We start from the raw sequence: 19,914 nt of genomic DNA, 5'->3' as shown, positions 1-19,914 counted from the left end.
CGTAAACGTAGCTACGCGCCTGCGGCGATCCGGTGTAACTCATTCTAAAAAAAAAAACAGCTCGAGATTGGTGTATGAGCAAAACCTATACTGCATCAGTACATTTTCACCATATCATTTGTTTATAAATATTATCAGCTTTAAACACAGAGTCTCGGGAGTATGTAGACCCTAAATCATTGCTTTGGTAGTTCCGCATTGGACCAATACCAGCGAGGGACGACTAGAGCCGTGTATATCAAGCACCAGTTTAACAATGATGCACGTGAATTTACGAGATTTTATTATAATGAAAATATGGAAACTGTTTCATTCCATCGTGTGAAAAATAGCACAGAACAAACTTAGCAAAAGCTAAAAGAATCAAAATATAGACTTATTGAGGTTCATTGGGGTTGCATGTCGATGAAATAATCTATTGATGGACCATGGCCAAAAATGGGCCTCAATCCTGCAACACTACTGTACCAACCCAAAATTCTGGTTCTGGCCAAGGCAGAATTAGCGAATGGGTGAAGTTAAATGTTGGTGGAACAACTTTTATGTCAACGAGAACGACATTGTGTAGAGACCCTAAGTCATTCCTGTATAGACTTGTACAGGAGGAACCGGATTTAAATACAGACAAGGTTATTTCATAAAAAGGGGGGACTTCTAAATTGACCTATTGCCCATATGCAACTATTCCAGTCATAATTAAGTTCGATAACTCTGCATGTTACTGGTTTAATTAGGATTATGTAAAATTTACTAGTTACCCGATGAATGGTTTAAAGAAAATTGAAAAATATAGTTATTTCACCTCGGTTAATATCCATTCGAGGTCTTCTTTTATAAATATAAAATAATATCGTAATGAATTTCATTGAGAATCTGACAACACTAATCAACATAGGTATTGTCAAAACTTATGTCGTGATTAGGTGCCATGTTTGTTTTCTTTGATTACGTTGATGTTATGACTTAATATCTCCTTAGTCTAGCTATGTCCTTGGCTATCATTATAGTGACAATAACGTGTCATATTTAATTGCAATATAAACAGTGAAATTAAATTGAATTATTTGCATGGACAAAATAAGTGTCGAACATCGTCTACGTTTGAAAATTATTTGGTCGCCATTTTTTAAAATTCTTATAAAAAAACAACAGCATGTATCAGCTTTATCAAAAGGAACCAATGTTTGACTCTATGCTGCTTTAAGGTATGACAATGACTGAAAACGCGAGCATCCAACAGTCATTTGATTTTCATTGTAATAATCTTACAAAATATATTTTTACCAAGTCGGCCCACGCTGTCAATGTGGTCGCCATCTTGAAAAATAATACCCGATTTTCTGAAAATAGCTAATTTTCAAATCAATTTGGAAGGGACGTAATAAAAAATTAAACTATTGCATGTACGATATTTCAAATATTTATGAATATAGTAATAAGCACATATTTCCACAATTTTTCCATCTGTTTTGTTTAAATCGCAATTTTAGGTTTAACACGACAGAAAATCCAATATTTATCGGAGTTGGATGATTTAACAGTGTGAATTATCGAGGCAACAAGACAAATTTTCAAAAGCATTTGGAAGGGAGAAGACCAAAATTTAAACTTTTCCAAAAGGCATAAATATATTTCTAAATATATGAGGAATTACTATATATTTCCACACTTTTTTTATCATGAACTTAAAATAATTTATTTTATCGATTCCTGAAAGCCCCTGTGCATTTCTATACATTTTACTTGGGCATGGTACGGGTGATGTGTGACGTCGCCAATGTCACGTGATGACTGCTATAGTTGGATATGTCAGCAGACGGTTCTAAATATTCAAGTATTGTAAGTTTCCATATTCCAAATGAGTGCATTTGAATTCCTGACAACTCTTGGAATATCCAAATCGCCCCAGACAAACTCTTAACTTTCTACCAACTTGTTCTCTTTAAGTTAACCAACTCACTCCACTTATGTCACGAAAAGAAGTTTAGGGAGCTACCATTTGATTTTTATGGGGAGCTAGGATGAAAAATTTTGTCCTGCCTTTTTATTTTTCCCTCTATTTGGTCCTGCCTTTTTATTTTTCACTCTATTCGGTCCTGCCTTTTATTTTAGTTTATCCTGACTTTTTTTTTACATAAATTTTCATCCTGTCTTTTTTTTTTGCAAATAATCTCATCCTGCCTTTTTTTTTACTCAAAACTCCTGTCCTGCCTATTTTTTTCAAATTTCATCCTAGCCCCCCATAAAAATCAAATGGTAGCTCCCTTACTCCTGTAGAATAAAGGCCTGGCAACTCGCCCTACTAATACTGCTGTATTAAGACCTACCAACTTGCCCCACTAATGAATTCAATTTATAATTACACTTGCAAAAAAATGAATTGCTTCAAAATGAACCACACATGTACAGTCAAACCTGTATTAAGCAGTCACTCTTTGGAAGTATCAAAAGTGACCTCTCAGCAGTTGGGGGAATTACCGAAATGAGTGATTTATAAATCACTCATTTAAGAAGCAAATTAGATATTCTGTCATTTTGTAGTTGTACCAAAATGTTAAACATACAGGTTTAGATTATATCTAATTATTAGTAAAATTGAAAAAAAATGAACCTTTTGTTTTTTTTTAATTTGCTTTTTAGCTCACCTGACCTGAAAGGTCAAGTGAGCTTTTCTCATCACTTTGCGTCCGTCGTCCGTCGTCCGTCGTCCTGCGTCCGTCGTCCGTCGTCCGTAAACTTTTACAAAAATCTTCTCCTCTGAAACTACTGGGCCAAATTTAACCAAACTTGGCCACAATCATCATTGGGGTATCTAGTTTTAAAAATGTGTGGCGTGACCCGGTCAACCAACCAAGATGGCCGCCACGGCTAAAAATAGAACATAGGGGTAAAATGCAGTTTTTAGCTTATAACTCAAAAACCAAAGCATTAAGAGCAAATCTGACATGGGGTAAAATTGTTTATCAGGTCAAGATCTATCTGCCCTGAAATTTTCAGATGAATCGGACAACCCGTTATTGGGTTGCTGCCCCTGAATTGGTAATTTTAAGGAAATTTTGCTGTTTTTGGTTATTATCTTGAATATTATTATAGATAGAGATAAACTGTAAACAGCAATAATGTTCAGCAAAGTAAGATCTACAAATAAGTCAATATAACCGAAATGGTCAGTTGACCCCTTTAGGAGTAATTGCCCTTTATAGTCAATTTTTAACCATTTTTCGTAAATCTTAGTAATCTTTTACAAAAATCTTCTCCTCTGAAACAACTGGGCCAAACTAAACCAAACTTGGCCACAATCATCATTGGGGTATCTAGTTTAAAAAATGTGTGGCGTGACCCGGCCAACCAACCAAGATGGCGGCCACAGCTAAAAATAAAACATAGGGGTAAAATGCAGTTTTTGGCTTATAACTCAAAAACCAAAGCATTTAAAGCAAATCTGACATGAAGTAAAATTGTTTATCAGGTCAAGATCTATCTGCCCTGAAATTTTCAGATGAATCGAACAACCTGTTGTTGGGTTGCTGCCCCTGAATTGGTAATTTTAAGGAAATTTTGCTGTTTTTGGTTATTATCTTGAATATTATTATAGATAGAGATAAACTGTAAACAGCAATAATGTTCAGCAAAGTAAGATTAACAAATAAGTCAACATGACTGAAATGGTCAGTTGACCCCTTTAGGAGTTATTGCCCTTTATAGTCAATTTTTAACAATTTTTCGTAAATCTTAGTAATCTTTTACAAAAATCTTCTCCTCTGAAACTACGTGGCCAAATTAAACCAAACTTGGCCACAATCATCATTGGGTTATTTAGTTTTAAAAATGTGTGGCGTGACCTGGTCAACTAACCAAGATGGCCGCCACGGCTAAAAATAGAACATAGGGGTAAAATTCAGTTTTTGGCTTTTAACTCAAAAACCAAAGCATTTAAAGCAAATCTGACATGAAGTAAAATTGTTTATCAGGTCAAGATCTATCTGCCCTGAAATTTTCAGATGAATCGGACAACCCGTTGTTGGGTTGCTGCCTTTGAATTGGTAATTTTAAGGAAATTTTGCTGTTTTTGGTTATTATCTTGAATATTATTATAGATAGAGATAAACTGTAAAAAACAATAAATGTCGGCAAAGTAAGATCTACAAATAAGTCAACATGACCGAAATTGTCAGTTGACCCCTTTAGGAGTTATTGCCCTTTATAGTCAATTTTTAACCATTTTTTCGTAAATCTTAGTAATCTTTTACAAAAATCTTCTCCTCTGAAACTACTGGGCCAAGTTAATTATAGATAGAGATAATTGTAAGCAGGAAAAATGTTCAGTAAATTAAGATGTACAAACACATCACCATCACCAAAACACAATTTTGTCATGAATCCATCTGCGTCCTTTATTTAATATTCACATAGACCAAGGTGAGCGACACAGGCTCTTTAGAGCCTCTAGTTTTAAGTAGCAAGGTTTATTATGCCTTGATGCAATCATTCAGCTTGAAATTCTATATTTGTTGAAAAATGCTATAATGAAGGCTCTACACAATGAACAGATTTTTCCCAGCAGTAGTGAAATAAAAAAAAATCCAGTGCCACAAATTTGAAGAAAACATTCGAAATATGTTTATATTTGTAGAGAAATAAGTTGGTGAAACAGTTTTCAATGGAAACAGGAAGGTATGGAACAAGAGGAATTCAATAATTCACTTCATATTACACAATCTAGGTTGCAAACAGGTTCTGATTTTCATTTTGACTTCGATACTTAACACATATATTCATGTATTTTTCGTCATGACTATTTAGGTAGTTAAAACGTTAAAATGAGGATTTCGTGCGAAAAGTACTTGACTGCTGACCGTGTTAGACAGATGACCACTGAAATGAGTTAAATCATATAGAGAAAAGGTTTGGGAGGTGACCGTTGAGGCAGGTTTGACTGTATATGTATAAACCCATAGATAAAGTACTGACCCCTCATCAAAAGCAGATGATACTAGCAAATTGTAATCACCCACTTAGTATGGACATGTCATATTTGGTGTTAATTATTCATAATTGATAGTTGCTGTCAATCGATATAGAATTTATTGCCAATAGGTTGGCTGTTTGAGGATGATGATGATTAATGGCTGCTTAACGTCCAACGGCAAATTGATATGCATATTCAGGACGAGAACATGTTAATGTTATATGAATATGAACCCTGCTTTGTACTAGACCAACACCCTGAGCCGGATTTTTAACGTGCTAGTTCACAAGGTAACAGTCTGCAGGAATACATATCACCTTACCCGGACACATTATTCTGACTCCGAGCCGACCAGTCTTTGCTCTTACTCCTTAATGCCGCATGCTTGGCAGAGAAGCAGCAAATACCAATTTTAAAGTCTTTGGGGCCACAATTAAAAATATTTCAGTTTGCCCAAACCCGACCCATGATGACTTGGTGTGGGTAGGTAGGTAGGCAAATTCTTTTTTTTTATCAGAATTTGCATGAAAATACTAAAACAGTATATCTTTTTTTTCCGTCCAACCTTTGTAGAGACAATCAAAAGCCATGAATTTTAAGACCCGTATAAATTAGTCTACTATATAGAATTAAATCACTCAATAACTCAGAATAGTATCTTTTCACAGTAAAAGTAGCAAACTTCAGTTTATTGTCAAATTCCTGTACAACCTCAATAGGTTCACTCATGTCAGGCTCGACTGTTTGTAGCCCACTCTTGTCGGATACAGTAACAACGACTTCATCGGTTTTCCGCATGTCCATCTCATCAGGATCGACAACCTCATCAAAAACATCATTCCAGGTTTTCTTATTGTTAAAGCGATAAAGCCTATTAGTATTAGACACAATAGGTTTTATTTTTTGGTTTATTTTAAGTAGTACAGACGACGACAGCGTATAAAAACTGTCTGCCATTTTCACATGTTTTACTTCTTTACGATCGTTAAAGCAGAAGATAAAACCAAGAACATCGTATATTGATTAACTGCATCTCTTACACACTTTCTTTTAATCTTATTCACAGTTACTTTCAAATGAAAAGATGACAAACATTAAGTTTTATACAATGACGGAGCAGACACGAAAAAAATCCCCAAAAAAAAAATCTTCAAAAAAACGGCAAAAAAAGAATTTGAGTCTTTTTTTTGGGTTGGGTTGCGTTTGGGCAAACATACAATATTTTTATTTTGGCCTGGTTTGACCAGGCCGGGGTTTCGAACCCGCACTTGAGGGGAACATGCTACCACGAGACCCCCAAGGCGATCAATGCTTGAGTATTATTTGTGGGTATTATCTTTAACATTTTAAGAAATGTTCAATTTTTATGCCCCGCCGTAGCGGTGGGGGCATTAAGTTTTACCCTTGTCCTTCCGACGTGTGTCCCAAAATTGGTTTCTGTTCTCTAACTTAAGTTTGCCTCAACCAAACGTTATGAAACTTATACACAATGCTTATTACCACAAAACACAGATCAAGTTTGAATTTTGGTGGCGTCACTTTAACCGTTCTAGAGTTATGCCCCTTTATAACTGGAAAAATTGCAAAATTTTTAGTTTCCGTTCTTTTACTTGAGTTAGCCTCAACCAAATGTTATGAAATTTATACAAAATGCTTATTACCACAAAACACAGATCAAGTTTGAATTTTGGTGGCGTCACTTTAACCGTTCTAGAGTTATGTCTCTTTATAAATGGAAAAATTGAAAAAATTTTAGTTTCGGTTCTCGTACTTAAGTTTGCCTCAACCAAATGTTATGAAACTTATACACAATGCTTATTACCATAAAACTCATATCAAGTTCAAATTTGGGTAGCGTCACTTTTACTGTTCTTGAGTTATGTCCCTTTATAATGGTATATGCAAGCGGGGGCATCATCTGTGTCCCATGGACACATTCCCCATATTTGTTTTGTTTTGATGAAGCGTACTCCTTTAAATACTAAGCTTATATTGTCTGTTAATAAACATGTATTTAGATTTTTTATTTTGGGCCCAGTTTTCAAGTTGATCCAAATCTGGGTCCAAAATTAAACTGTGTTTGATTTCAACATAAATTGAATATATATGGGGTTCTTTGAAATGCAGAATGATCAATCTGAACATGTATTTAAATTTTGGATATTTGGGCCCAGTTTTCAAGTTGATCCAAATCAGGGTCCAAAATTAAACTTTGTCTGATTTCAACAAAAATTGAATTTATGGGGTTCTTTGAAATGCTGAATCTAACCATGTATTTAGATTTTGTATTTTGGGCTCTGTTATCAAATTTGTCCACATTGAGGTCCAAAGGGTCCTAAATTAAACTTTTGTTTGATTTCATCAAAAATTGAATTCTCGAGATTCTTTGATATGCTGATTCTAACTATGTACATGTACTTAGGTTTTGGATTTTGGACCATAATAGGTAAATGTCCAATTTCAAATTTTTCAGTTCTTTGACCACATTCACTTTGTATCACAAACCTATGCTGTGTCAAATATTCAATCACAATCAAAATTCAGAAATGTTTTAAGCTTGAATGTTGTGTCCATACTTGCCCCAACTGTTCAGGGTTCAACCTCTGCGGTTGCATCAAGCTGCACCCAGCAAAGCATTTTATTTGCCTTTTTTGTAAAATTAGATTGAGACCCGGTATTGAACTAGTGTTTCAATTTATATTGTAAATATGGTTTTCATTTCTGAATATATTCAAAAGAAAGCAGGAAGGGTAAACAATATTAAAGAAGCTTATCTATTTCTATAATGCAACAACTGTCATATGTATATTTCCTTTTTATACGACCGCAAACAAATTTTTGTGGTCGTATATTGGTATGACCTTGGCGTCGTCGTCGTCGTCTGGCGTCGTCCGGCTTCGTCCGAAGACACATTGGTTTTCGCACTCTAACTTTAGTTCAAGTGAATGGATCTTTATGAAATTTTACCACAAGGTTCAATACCACAAAAGGAAGGTTGGGATTGATTTTGGGGGTTATGGTAATAACAGTAAAGGAATTAGGGGCCAAAAAGGGGCCAAAAATAAGCATTTTTGTAACTTCCAGACATAACTTGTGTGTTAGTGTATGGATCTCTCGGACATTGTACCACAAGGTTCCACATCACTAAAGGAATGCTGGGATTGATTTTGGGGGTAATTGCCTCCAAATTTTAGGATTTGGGGCCAAAAAAGGGGCAAAAAACAAGCATTTTTCTAGTTTCATGACAATAACTTGTGTGTAAGTGTATGGATCTTTCTGAAATTGTACTACAAGGTTCCATATCACAAAGGGAAAGCTGGGTTTGAGTTTGGGGGTAATTGCCCTAAACGTTTAGGAATTTGGGGCCAAAAAGGGGCCAAAAAACACATTTTTTTCTAGTTTCCAGACAATAACTTGTGTTCAAGTGTATGGATCTCTCTGAAATTGTACTGCAAGGTACCATACCACAAAGGGAAGGCTGGGATTGAGTTTGGGGGTGATGAATCATAATGGGGGTTCAAAAAATTTTGGGGGGGATTTATTTTTTTTTCCTTTTTTTTCTTTTTTTCCTTTTTTGTTTCTTTTAAAATTTTCCATTTTAAGTTGGTTATTTCTGATTTATATTTAAAATCAAATAATAATGATATGGTAGGAGATACACACCAAACAGGATGTGTAAATTATTATATAATAAGTATTGTGCAATAGCAAGAAATTTTCAATTGCACAGTATTGCACAATAGCAAGAAATCTTCAATTGCACAGTATTGCGCAATAGCAAGAAATCTTCAATTGCACAGTATTGCGCAATAGCAAGAAATATCCAATAGCACAATATTGCGCAATAGCAAGAAATTGTCAATTGTACAGTATTGCGCAATAGCAAGAAATATTTAATAGCACAGGATTGTGCAAAAGAAGATACTTCCTATAAATTGCTTATTTCTTGACCAATTTCAATGGGGTTTTATTCTTGATTTCATGGGGTTCTTTAATATGCTGAATCTAACCGTGTATTTAGTTTTTGGATTTTGGGCCCCGTTTTTAAATTGGTCCACATTGAGGTCCAAAGGGTCCAAAATTAAACTTTGTTTGATTTCATCAAAAATTGAATTATTGGGGTTCTTTGATATGCCGAATCTAACTGTGTATTTAGATTCTTAAATTTTGGTTCCGTTTTCAAATTGGTCTACATTAAGGTCCAAAAGGTCCAAAATTAAACTGAGTTTGATTTTAACAAAAATTGAATTCTTAGGGTTCTTTGATATGCTGAATCTAAACATGTATTTAGATTTTTGATTATGGGCCCAGTTTTCAAGTTGGTCCAAATCGGGGTCCAAAATTAAACTTTGTTTGATTTCAACAAAAATTGAATATATGGGGTTCTTTGATATGCTGAATCTAACCATGTATTTAGATTTTTGATTTTTGGGCCCCGTTATCAACTTTGTCCACATTGAGGTCAAAAGGGTCCAAAATTAAACTTTGTTTGATTTCATCAAAAATTGAATTATTGGGGTTCTTTGATATGCCGAATCTAACCGTGTATTTAGATTCTTAATTTTTGGTTCCGTTTTCAAATTGGTCTACATTAAGAATAGCAAGAAATATTTAATAGCACAGGATTGTGCAAAAGAAGATACTTCCTATAAATTGCTTATTTCTTGACCAATTTCAATGGGGTTTTATTCTTGATTTCATGGGGTTCTTTAATATGCTGAATCTAACCGTGTATTTAGTTTTTGGATTTTGGGCCCCGTTTTTAAATTGGTCCACATTGAGGTCCAAAGGGTCCAAAATTAAACTTTGTTTGATTTCATCAAAAATTGAATTATTGGGGTTCTTTGATATGCCGAATCTAACTGTGTATTTAGATTCTTAAATTTTGGTTCCGTTTTCAAATTGGTCTACATTAAGGTCCAAAAGGTCCAAAATTAAACTGAGTTTGATTTTAACAAAAATTGAATTCTTAGGGTTCTTTGATATGCTGAATCTAAACATGTATTTAGATTTTTGATTATGGGCCCAGTTTTCAAGTTGGTCCAAATCGGGGTCCAAAATTAAACTTTGTTTGATTTCAACAAAAATTGAATATATGGGGTTCTTTGATATGCTGAATCTAACCATGTATTTAGATTTTTGATTTTTGGGCCCCGTTATCAACTTTGTCCACATTGAGGTCAAAAGGGTCCAAAATTAAACTTTGTTTGATTTCATCAAAAATTGAATTATTGGGGTTCTTTGATATGCCGAATCTAACCGTGTATTTAGATTCTTAAATTTTGGTTCCGTTTTCAAATTGGTCTACATTAAGGTCCAAAGGGTCCAAAATTAAACTTAGTTTGATTTTAACAAAAATTGAATTCTTATAGGGTTCTTTGATATGCTGAATCTAAACATGTATTTAGATTTTTGATTATGGACCCAGTTTTCAAGTTGGTCCAAATCGGGGTCCAAAATTAAACTTTGTTTGATTTCAACAAAAATCGAATATATGGGGTTCTTTGATATGCTGAATCTAACCATGTATTTAGATTTTTGATTTTTGGGCCCCGTTATCAACTTTGTCCACATTGAGGTCAAAAGGGTCCAAAATTAAACTTTGTTTGATTTCATCAAAAATTGAATTCTTGGGGTTCTTTGATATGCTGAATCTAACCATGTATTTAGATTTTGGATATTGGACCATAATAGGTGAATGTCCAATTTAAAATTTTTAAGTTCTTAGACCACATTCAATCTGTGTTAGAAACCTATGCTGTGTCAAATATTTAATCACAATCCAAATCCAAAGCTGTATCAAGCTTGAATGTTGTGTCCATACTTCCCCCAACTGTTCAGGGTTCGACCTCTGCGGTCGTATCAAGCTGCGCCCTGCGGAGCATTTTATTCTTCATTTACAAACACATTCTTATAATGGCAGTAAGTCCTATAAACTCTGTTAAAATCTATAGTTTATATTTACTGGAGAAACTTGTTCTTTAAATCGCCTCCATTCAACCCCTTCCTTCAGCTGTCACAATTTTGTCTGTTGTCAATCATCTAATTCTTCTTTCTTTAGTTCAACCAATTCTAGTGCTATAACAATTTAGATTATCATACCTGTCAAGCCAGTTTCACATGATTCCGTATTTTGCTCTTTAAACAATGATGTAACTTTCTCATTTTTTGATAGAATTTTACCAAACAAACATCATATCAAAACAACTTTTCTTGGCTTAAGACATTCTTCAACACCTTTGCATATTTTTACCTGAGACAGGTGAGGCAAATTAATTATCAGATGATAAGACGACTGATAATTTGTAGTTAATGGTCATAAGTAATTAGCCTGTTGGAAGGATGTCGTTGAATAGACCACCAGTGCCAGGCCTTTGATATTGCAGCGGGTAATATTCTGAGTACTTAATATATGTTATATATTGCTTTATACATCTGTGCCTCTAAAGAGTTTCGACCAAAAACGAAAAAATACACAGATGTTGTCTTTGTAAGGTTTTCATCAGTATTCATTAGTAGGGTGTGTTACAGGTCTTTATTAGCAAGATATGACTTTATTTCATTAGTAGGGCGAGTTAGTACATGTAGGTATGATAAATACAGCAGGATTAAACTCCTTTTCATTAGTGGGGCGAGTTTGCAGGTCTAAACTAAGTGGGATGTGACTTTGTTTCATAAGTTGGGCGGGTAGGTAGGTACATGTATAAAAACAGTAGGTTAAACGCCTTTTAGTTAATGGGGCAATGTTGAAGGCATTAATACAGCAGTATTAAACTCCTTTCAATTTCGTCAGCGCTTTATAATTATCAGGCCTAATTTAAGCATGATTTAAAATTATTTTTTCAGTTGGGCTAGTTGTTGCTCAGTATTTAGTTTTTGTCTCGCCTTGACAGAGTCAAAAGGTGAGACATAGGTACATGTATGCTGTTTCCGGCGTCGGTACGCGGCGTCAACAATGTATTAGTTTGTGATTAGGTCTAGTTTATAGTGAACCACTAGTGGTAGGTCAATGATATTTGGTATGCAGTTGTATTAGCATTGGCACATCTCATTACCATGGAGATTATTTGGCCCTGCCCCCTCATTCATGGTCTATTGACTTTGAAACTTTGCTTAGTTTACATGTATTAGTTTGTGAATAGGTCAGTTTATGGGGAACCACTAGTGGTAGGTCAATGATATTTGGTATGCAGTTGTATAAGCATTAGCATATCTCATTTCTATGGAGATTATTTGGCCCCACCCCCTCAGTCATGGTCTATTGACTTTGATTATTTCCTTAGTTTTCATGTATTAGTTTGTGATTAGGTCAGTTTAAGGGGAACTGTTAGTGGTATGCAGTTGTATAAGCATTAGCACATCTCATTTCTATGGTGAACATTTGGTCCTTACCCCTCAGTCATGATCTATTGACTTTGAAACTTTTTCTTAGTTTACATGTATTAATTAGTTTGTGATTAGGTCAGTTTAAGATGAACCACTAATGGTAATTATACCCACGCAAATTTTTTGTGAAGGGTATAATGTTTTTGACCCGTCCGTAAATCTGTCTGTCCGTCCGCCTGTCCGTCCATCAGTCCGTCAGTCCTGTTTCTTGTCATCGCAACTCCTCTCAAACCACACAACAGAATTTCATGAAACCTTTTCAAATAATAAGGACATACTATGTAGTTGTGCATATCGACAGGAATTTACGATTCAATTTTTTTCCCAGGAGTTACACCCCTTTGAACTTATTTGCCCAATATACTACTGCAACCTTTTGTCATCGCAACTCCTCTGAAACCACATCACAGAATTTCATGAAACTTTGTAGATAATAAGGACATACTATGTAGATGTGCATATCGACAGGAAATTACAATTCAATTTTTTTTCTAGGAGTTGCACCCCTTTGAACTTATTTGCTTTAATGTACTACTGCAACAGTTTGTCATCGCAACTCCTCTGAAACCACACAACAGAATTTCTTGAAACCTTTTTAGATAATAAGGACATACTATGTAGATGTGCATATCAACAGGAAATTACGATTCAATTTTTTTTCTAGGAGTTACACCCCTTTGAACTTATTTGCTTCAATGTACTACTGCAACAGTTTGTCTTCACAACTCCTCTGAAACCACACAACAGAATTTCATGAAACTTTGTAGATAATAAGGACATACTATGTAGATGTGCATATCGACAGGAAATTACGATTCAATTTTTTTTCTAGGAGTTGCGCCCTTTTGAACTTATTTGCTTTAATGTATTACTGCAACAGTTTGTCATCGCAACTCCTCTAGATCCGAAACCACACAACAGAATTTCATGAAACTTTGTAGATAATAAGGACATACTATGTAGATGTGCATATTGACAGGAAATTATGATTCAATTTTTTTTTCTTACACTTATTTTATTTCTCCAATGACAATGTGGGGACGTGGGGTATGTGAGCGCGCTAACTAAGGTTCTTTAATTCAATGATATTTGGTATGCAAATGTATTGGCATTTGCAAGTTTCATTTCCATGGAGATTATATAACCCTATCCTCTCATTATGGTTCATTGACTTTGAAACTTTTGCATAATTTACAAGTTAATGTTTGTTTTTAGGTTTGTTTAAAGGGAATGACTTATGAAAAGTCAATGGTATTTGGTATGCAGTTGTATTAGCATTGGCACATCTCATTTCCATGGAGATTGTTTAGCCTCGTACCTTCAGTCATGGTTCATTGACTTCGAATATTTGCATTACTTGCAAGTTAAAGTATTGCTATTTTAATTTCAACATTTGCTTTATCAAAATAACAAATCTGGCAAGACATATCTCTGTGTTTACAGTTTATTTATTGTTGTGTTTTGTAAACTGTTGTTTGTCTTTTGGTAGTTGTTTTTGTTGAGCCTGCGACTTCTGTCACAGAAAGCTCGATATATTTGGCAGCGGCATTAACAAACATCTTAAAAGCTTTATATTTCAGAAGGTAGAAGACCTGGATCCTTCATACTTTGTATATAGATGCCTTATGTTATGAAGTTTCCGTCTGTCATATGTCCTTTGTCCTTGACCACATTTTCATGGTTCAGTGACTACTTGAAAAAAAAGTTAAGATTTTTAGTGTTCTTAATTTCTCTCTTATTATGAGTAATAGGATAACTATATTTGGTATGTGCGTACCTTGCAAGGTCCTCATGCCTGTCAGACAGTTTTCACTTGACCTCAACCTCATTGCATGGATCAGTGAACAAGATTAAGTTTTCGTGATCAAGTCCATATCTCAGATACTATAAGCAATAGGTCTACTATATTTGGTGTACGGAATGATTGTAAGGTGTACATGTCCAACTGGCAGACCTCATTTTCATGGTTCAGTGGGTAAAGTTAAGTTTTTGTGTTTTGGTCTGTTTTTCTAATACTATATGCAATAGGTCAACTATATTTGGTGTATGAAAATATTTTACGATGTACATGTCAGTCTGGCTTGTTTTATTTGACCTTGACCTCATTTTTATGGTTCATTGCTCAATGTTAAGTTTTTTGTTTATTGGTCTGTTTTTCTAATACTATAAGCAATAGGTCAACTATATTTGGTGTATGGAATGATGGTAAGGTGTATATGTCTGTCTGGCAATTATCATCTGACCTTGACCTCATTTTCATGGTTCATTGATCAATGTTAAGTTTTCCTGGTTACATTTGTTTCTTAGATACTATGTGCAATAGGTCAACTATATTGAAAGCATATTTGGTGTATGGAATGATTGTAAGGTGTACATGTATTTCCAGTTTGGTTTATCTGACCTTGACCTCATTTTCTAGGATCATGTTAAGTTTATGTTAAAGTTGTAGGAAAGCTTTTTATTTAGGACTATCAACATAAAATCAATTGTCAGTAAAGCAGGTGTTAGACATTTCAGCGTGTGCACTCTTGTTTGCAATGGCATTGACAGTTCATTTTTCAACTTATGAGTTTTGACTATCCCTTTGGTATCTTCTACCTCTCTTTGTCAGCTAGCTTATCCTTGTCCAACCGCTCTTACATTTGTGTAAATCCCACTGAATAAAGACAAATGTAAGAGGGGTTGGACAAGGATAAGGGAATTTGGGAATGAGGGGCGGGAAACAAGAGTCATGGCATTGGGAAGGAAGTGAGAGTTAAGGGGCAGGAACCAGGGAAAGAGGAGGAGGGAACTGGGGGACGTTATAGAGTTATAAATAGAGATATTCTGTAAAAGGAGGAAAGTGGGAATCAGGCACTCCTAGTCATAGTAAGTCCTTCAACATATCATGACCTCAGGGGGCAATATTTTTTTTTCTGTTCATTTCTTTTACTTATTTTGCAATTTGTTATTTTTAGTCCAAAAAAAAGAAAAAAATATTAGCATAAAATGTTAAAAAGGAAATCAGAATGTGAATTTATTTTTAAAGACCAAGGAAATAAACTCATAGATACCAGGCTTAAAATTTGGTACGCCAGATGCACATTACTTCTACAAAAGACTCATCAGTGAGGCTTGATTAAAAATAGTTGAAAAGGCTAACTAAAGTACAAAGTTGAGCATTGAGGACCAATGGTTTTGGCAAATACAACTAAGAATCCATTTGTTCCTCTTCATTTAACAACTTTTAATTTGTAGGGTAAGTTGATTTGTCTTATAACCCTTACCATGCGCTGACCGTCATATGACGGGCTTACCCAAACTACCGTTATTTGGCTCCAATGGCTCTCCATACTTTTAGAGGTCAACTTTATGACATTAATTTCGAAGTGATGCATGTTCCCTCAACTTTTATTTATTGTCGTGTTTCTCATGTTTAAGGTGCATTTTGAGCTCAAATACGAAATTAGAAAATTGAAATCGAATAAAACTTGTTTTTCTGGAGGGGTGGGCCTCCCTTCGGTGTCAGATACACGCAGTTCAGAGGCCTAAAACTTTAAAAAATAGCGTAAACCTGCGGGAATATAACTACTGATCGTGTTTATTATTGAAATCCACTTAGTGAACTACAACTTCCGGTTGCAGGTCCAGTTGAAGCCAAAAATCGGGATAAATCGAGAAATTCCATATTTTTGGTGCAATTGACCTTCTTTCGTCTGCTGTACCAAGATCAGTTTAACACCGACCTAAGCTTTGTTATCATGGTTATGATTATGTTTTCACTGGGTCCACTCTACATGCAGGCTACAGTAAGATACATCTATCATCATCCCTTGGTCTTCCTTGTCAAGAAAAAGGATGAAAAATCGTAAAAATTGACGCTTTTTATACGCCCGTTTACGGGATGTATTATGGTATACCGTTAACCGTCTCTGTCTGTCCGTCCATCCGTCGTCAACATGTCGGACATTAACTCAAAAAAGCTTTAACCAATATGCATGAAACTTTAGTGAATTGTTTATATCTATTGACGTGAGCTCCTTTTCGTTTTTTATAAATTTCAGATTTACCGTTTCTGAGTTTTGGGGTTTTATTCATTAAAAAAGGGGTGATTTTCCAGTTTTTGGACAATAACTCAAAAATGCTTTCAGCAGTTCTCATGAAACTTTGGTGAATTATTTATAGTTATTGATGTAATCTCCCTATTGATTTTCGTAAATTTCAAATATGACATTGAAAAGAAATTGAACTTTATTTGTTTATAGTCTGACAACAGATTTACTAAGTATTGCGCAACAGCACAGTGTATTGCACAACAGCAAGAAATCTTTAATTGAATATAAATTCAATTCATATAACCAATTTCAAGTTCTTTGACTACATTTATTCAGTAACCTATAATATGTTAAATATTTAATTACAATCCAAATTCAGACCTGTATCAAGCTTGAATATTGTGTCCATTTTTGCCCTAACTGTTCAGGGTTGGACCTCTGCGGGCGTATCCAGCTGCGCTCAGCGAAGCAGTGTATTGCACCTGATGACCAACTTTGGGGCAAATTCCCCCCCACCCAACCCCGGCTCCTCACTCTGACCACCCCACCCAGTGATCCTCTATCTTAAATTTAAAGGAATCAATATGGGTCAGCAGCAGGGTAAAGCTCATTTGCATGTAATGTGCATATTTTTGCAAATAAACGAAACATTAGACATTTTCTGAAAACAATTCAGCATTTATAAAGTGGAATACAACTCCTTTTAAGTGGGGTGAGTTTATTTAGGGTGCAATCAATAGTTTTTTTGTGGTCGTATATTGGTATGACGTAGGCGTCGTCGTCCTCCTCCGAATACACATTGGTTTTCGCACAAAAACTTTAGTTTAAGTTAATGGATCTCTATGAAATTTTACCAAAAGGTTCAATACCACAAAAGGAAGGTTGGGATTGATTTTAAGGGTTATGGTACCAACAATTAAGGAATTAGGGGCCAAAAATAAGCATTTTTGTAACTTCCAGACAATAACTTGTGTGTTAGTGTATGGATCTCTCTGACATTGTACCACAAGGTTCCATATCACAAAGGGAATGCTGGGATTGATTTTGGCGGTAATTGCCTCAAAATATTAGGAATTAGGGCCAAAAAAGGGGCAAAAAACAAGCATTTTTCTAGTTTCATGACAATAACTTGTGTGTAAGTGTATGGATTTTTCTGAAATTGTACTACAAGGTTCCATATCACAAAAGGAAAGCTCGAATTGAGTTTGGGGGTAATTGCCCAAAACATTTAGGAATAAGGGGCAAAAAAGGGGCCAAAAATAAGCATTTTTCTAGTTTCTAGTTTCCAGACAATAACCTGTGTTCAAGTGAATGGACCTCTCTGAAATTGTACTGCAAGGTACCATACCAAAAGGGAAGGCTTGGATTGATTTTGGGGATTATTGCCTCAAAATTTTAGGAATTAGGGGCCAAAAAGGGAAAAAAACTAGCATTTTTCTAGTTTCCGGATAATAACTTGTGTGTAAGTGTATGGATCTTCATGAAATTGTAATACAAGGTTCCATATCACAAAGGGAAAGCTGGGTTTGAGTTTGGGGGTAATTGCCCTAAACATTTAGGAATTTGGGGCCAAAAAACAATTTTCCATTTTAAGTAGGTTATTTTTGGTTTATGAATAAAAGCAAATAATAATGATTTGGTTTGATTTCATCAAAAAATGTAATATTGGGGTTCTTTGATATGCTGAATCTAACCGTGTATTTAGATTCTTAATTTTTGGTCCCGTTTTCAAAATGGTCTACATTAAGGTCCAAAGGGTCCAAAATTAAACTTAGTTTGATTTTAACAAAAATTGAATTCTTGGGGTTCTTTAATATGCTGAATCTAACTGTGTATATATTTAGATTTTGGATATTGGACCATAATAGGTAAATTAAAAATTTTTAAGTTCTTAGACCACATTCATTCTGTGTCAGAAAGCTGTACTGTGTCAAATATTTAATCGCAATCCAAATTCAGAGCTGTATCAAGCTTGAATGTTGTGTCCATATTTGCCCCAACTGTTCAGGGGTCGACCTCTGCAGTCGTATCAAGCTGCGCCCAGCAGAGCATTTTATTTTCTATGACGTAATATTTTGAGGGACCATGCAGAAGTGACCCTTAGTGTTGGTATTGTTAATAAAGATACTTGTATAAAACTAGATATCACTGAAATCAGAATTTTCTGTACTTTATATTGAAATAAAAATAGTGTTATTTTAGCGTAATAAAAAAGTTCTATCCAGAGAAGATGAACAAAAAAATGCCTAATCTCAACATGAAAAACATGAAATCCGGTATGTGCACACCCATGTAGGCATGATACAGGCGCAATTCAGAAAATCAAAACTGTATGAATTTCATAGATTTTTACCTGGTCTTTTAAAAAATTCTCATACATTTGCCTGCTCCTTAAAGAGCTACAGGGGCTACAAATAAGTTTTCAATTTTCACTACCAAAAAAATAGGAAGTTTACAGTATTGTCTCCCCTCAAAACTAGTATATCTAATCTAATGTGAAAAATCATTTTGATCTTTCAGCCTGTTTTAATTGAAAGTTAACTAACTGATTTTCACTATCAAATACAAAAATCATGATACTTTTTCACCAATTTTGTAAATAAAAAGGGATTTTCCTCCATGTCTATTTTTAGTTGGGAAAAAACCCTAGTATTTTATACGAAACTGTTTAAGGCAGCACCCTTACATGAGTGTGGCCAGTTAGTGTGGGGCGATTTGACTGAGGGGGAAGTTGTTTGCTGCTGTGCGTTTCTTCTTCATGTTTGAGTAATCCTTATCTGAAGATTATTACTTTCATATATTATATATTTTTATATAAGCAATTAGTGTAAAACATGTATTGAAGAGTTTGCAGACAATGAGTAATAACCTTCAAATGAGATATATTTTTAGCTCACCTGGCCCTAAGAGCCAAGTGAGCTTTTCTCATCACTTGGCATCCGTCGTCCGGCATCGTCCGTCGTCGGCATTAACTTTTTACATTTTGAACTTCTTCTAGAGAACCACTGAATGGAATGAAACCAAACATGGCATGAATGTTTCTTATGAGGTGCTGACCAAGTGTTGTTACTTTGTAGCCGATCCATCATCCAAGATGGCTGCAGCGGGGCACTTAGTTTAACATAGGACCCTATGGGAAATGCATACAAATGACTTCTTTTAGAGAACCACTGAATGGAATGAAACCAAACATGGCATGAATGTTCCTTATGAGGTGCTGACCAAGTGTTGTTACTTTGTAGCCGATCCATCATCCAAGATGGCCGCCAGCGGGGAACTTAGTTTAACATAGGACCCTATGGGAAATACATACAAATGTCTTCTTTTAGAGAACCACTAAATGGAATGAAACCAAACATGGCATGAATGTTCCTTATGAGGTGCTGACCAAGTGTTGTTATTTTGTAGCCGATCCATCATCCAAGATGGCCGCCAGCGAGGGACTTAGTTTAACATAGGACCCTATGGGAAATACATAAAATGTCTTCTTTTAGAGAACCACTGAATGGAATGAAACCAAACATG

General features: G+C 35.0%; 1 protein-coding gene across 2 annotated transcripts in view; it reads left to right on the top strand.

Moving 5' to 3' along the window:
• Positions 1-270: 270 nt before the first annotated feature.
• Positions 271-19,914, top strand: part of LOC127709737 (BTB/POZ domain-containing protein KCTD5-like) — a 134,747-nt gene continuing 115,103 nt past the window's right edge. For both annotated transcript variants that reach the window (XR_007985719.1, XM_052215410.1), the window contains exon 1: positions 271-629. Coding sequence is in view for 1 of the 2 variants with exons in the window: in XM_052215410.1 (XP_052071370.1) it covers positions 429-629 (201 nt within the window). In the remaining variant the exon portion in view is untranslated. The remainder of the gene's footprint in view (positions 630-19,914) is intronic.

This window comes from Mytilus californianus, unplaced genomic scaffold (genome assembly GCF_021869535.1).
Source record: "Mytilus californianus isolate M0D057914Y unplaced genomic scaffold, xbMytCali1.0.p SCAF_7, whole genome shotgun sequence".
Taxonomy (NCBI): domain Eukaryota; kingdom Metazoa; phylum Mollusca; class Bivalvia; order Mytilida; family Mytilidae; genus Mytilus; species Mytilus californianus.
The sequence above is the reverse complement of the archived record's forward strand: the minus strand, read 5'-3'. Positions and strand labels throughout refer to the sequence as shown.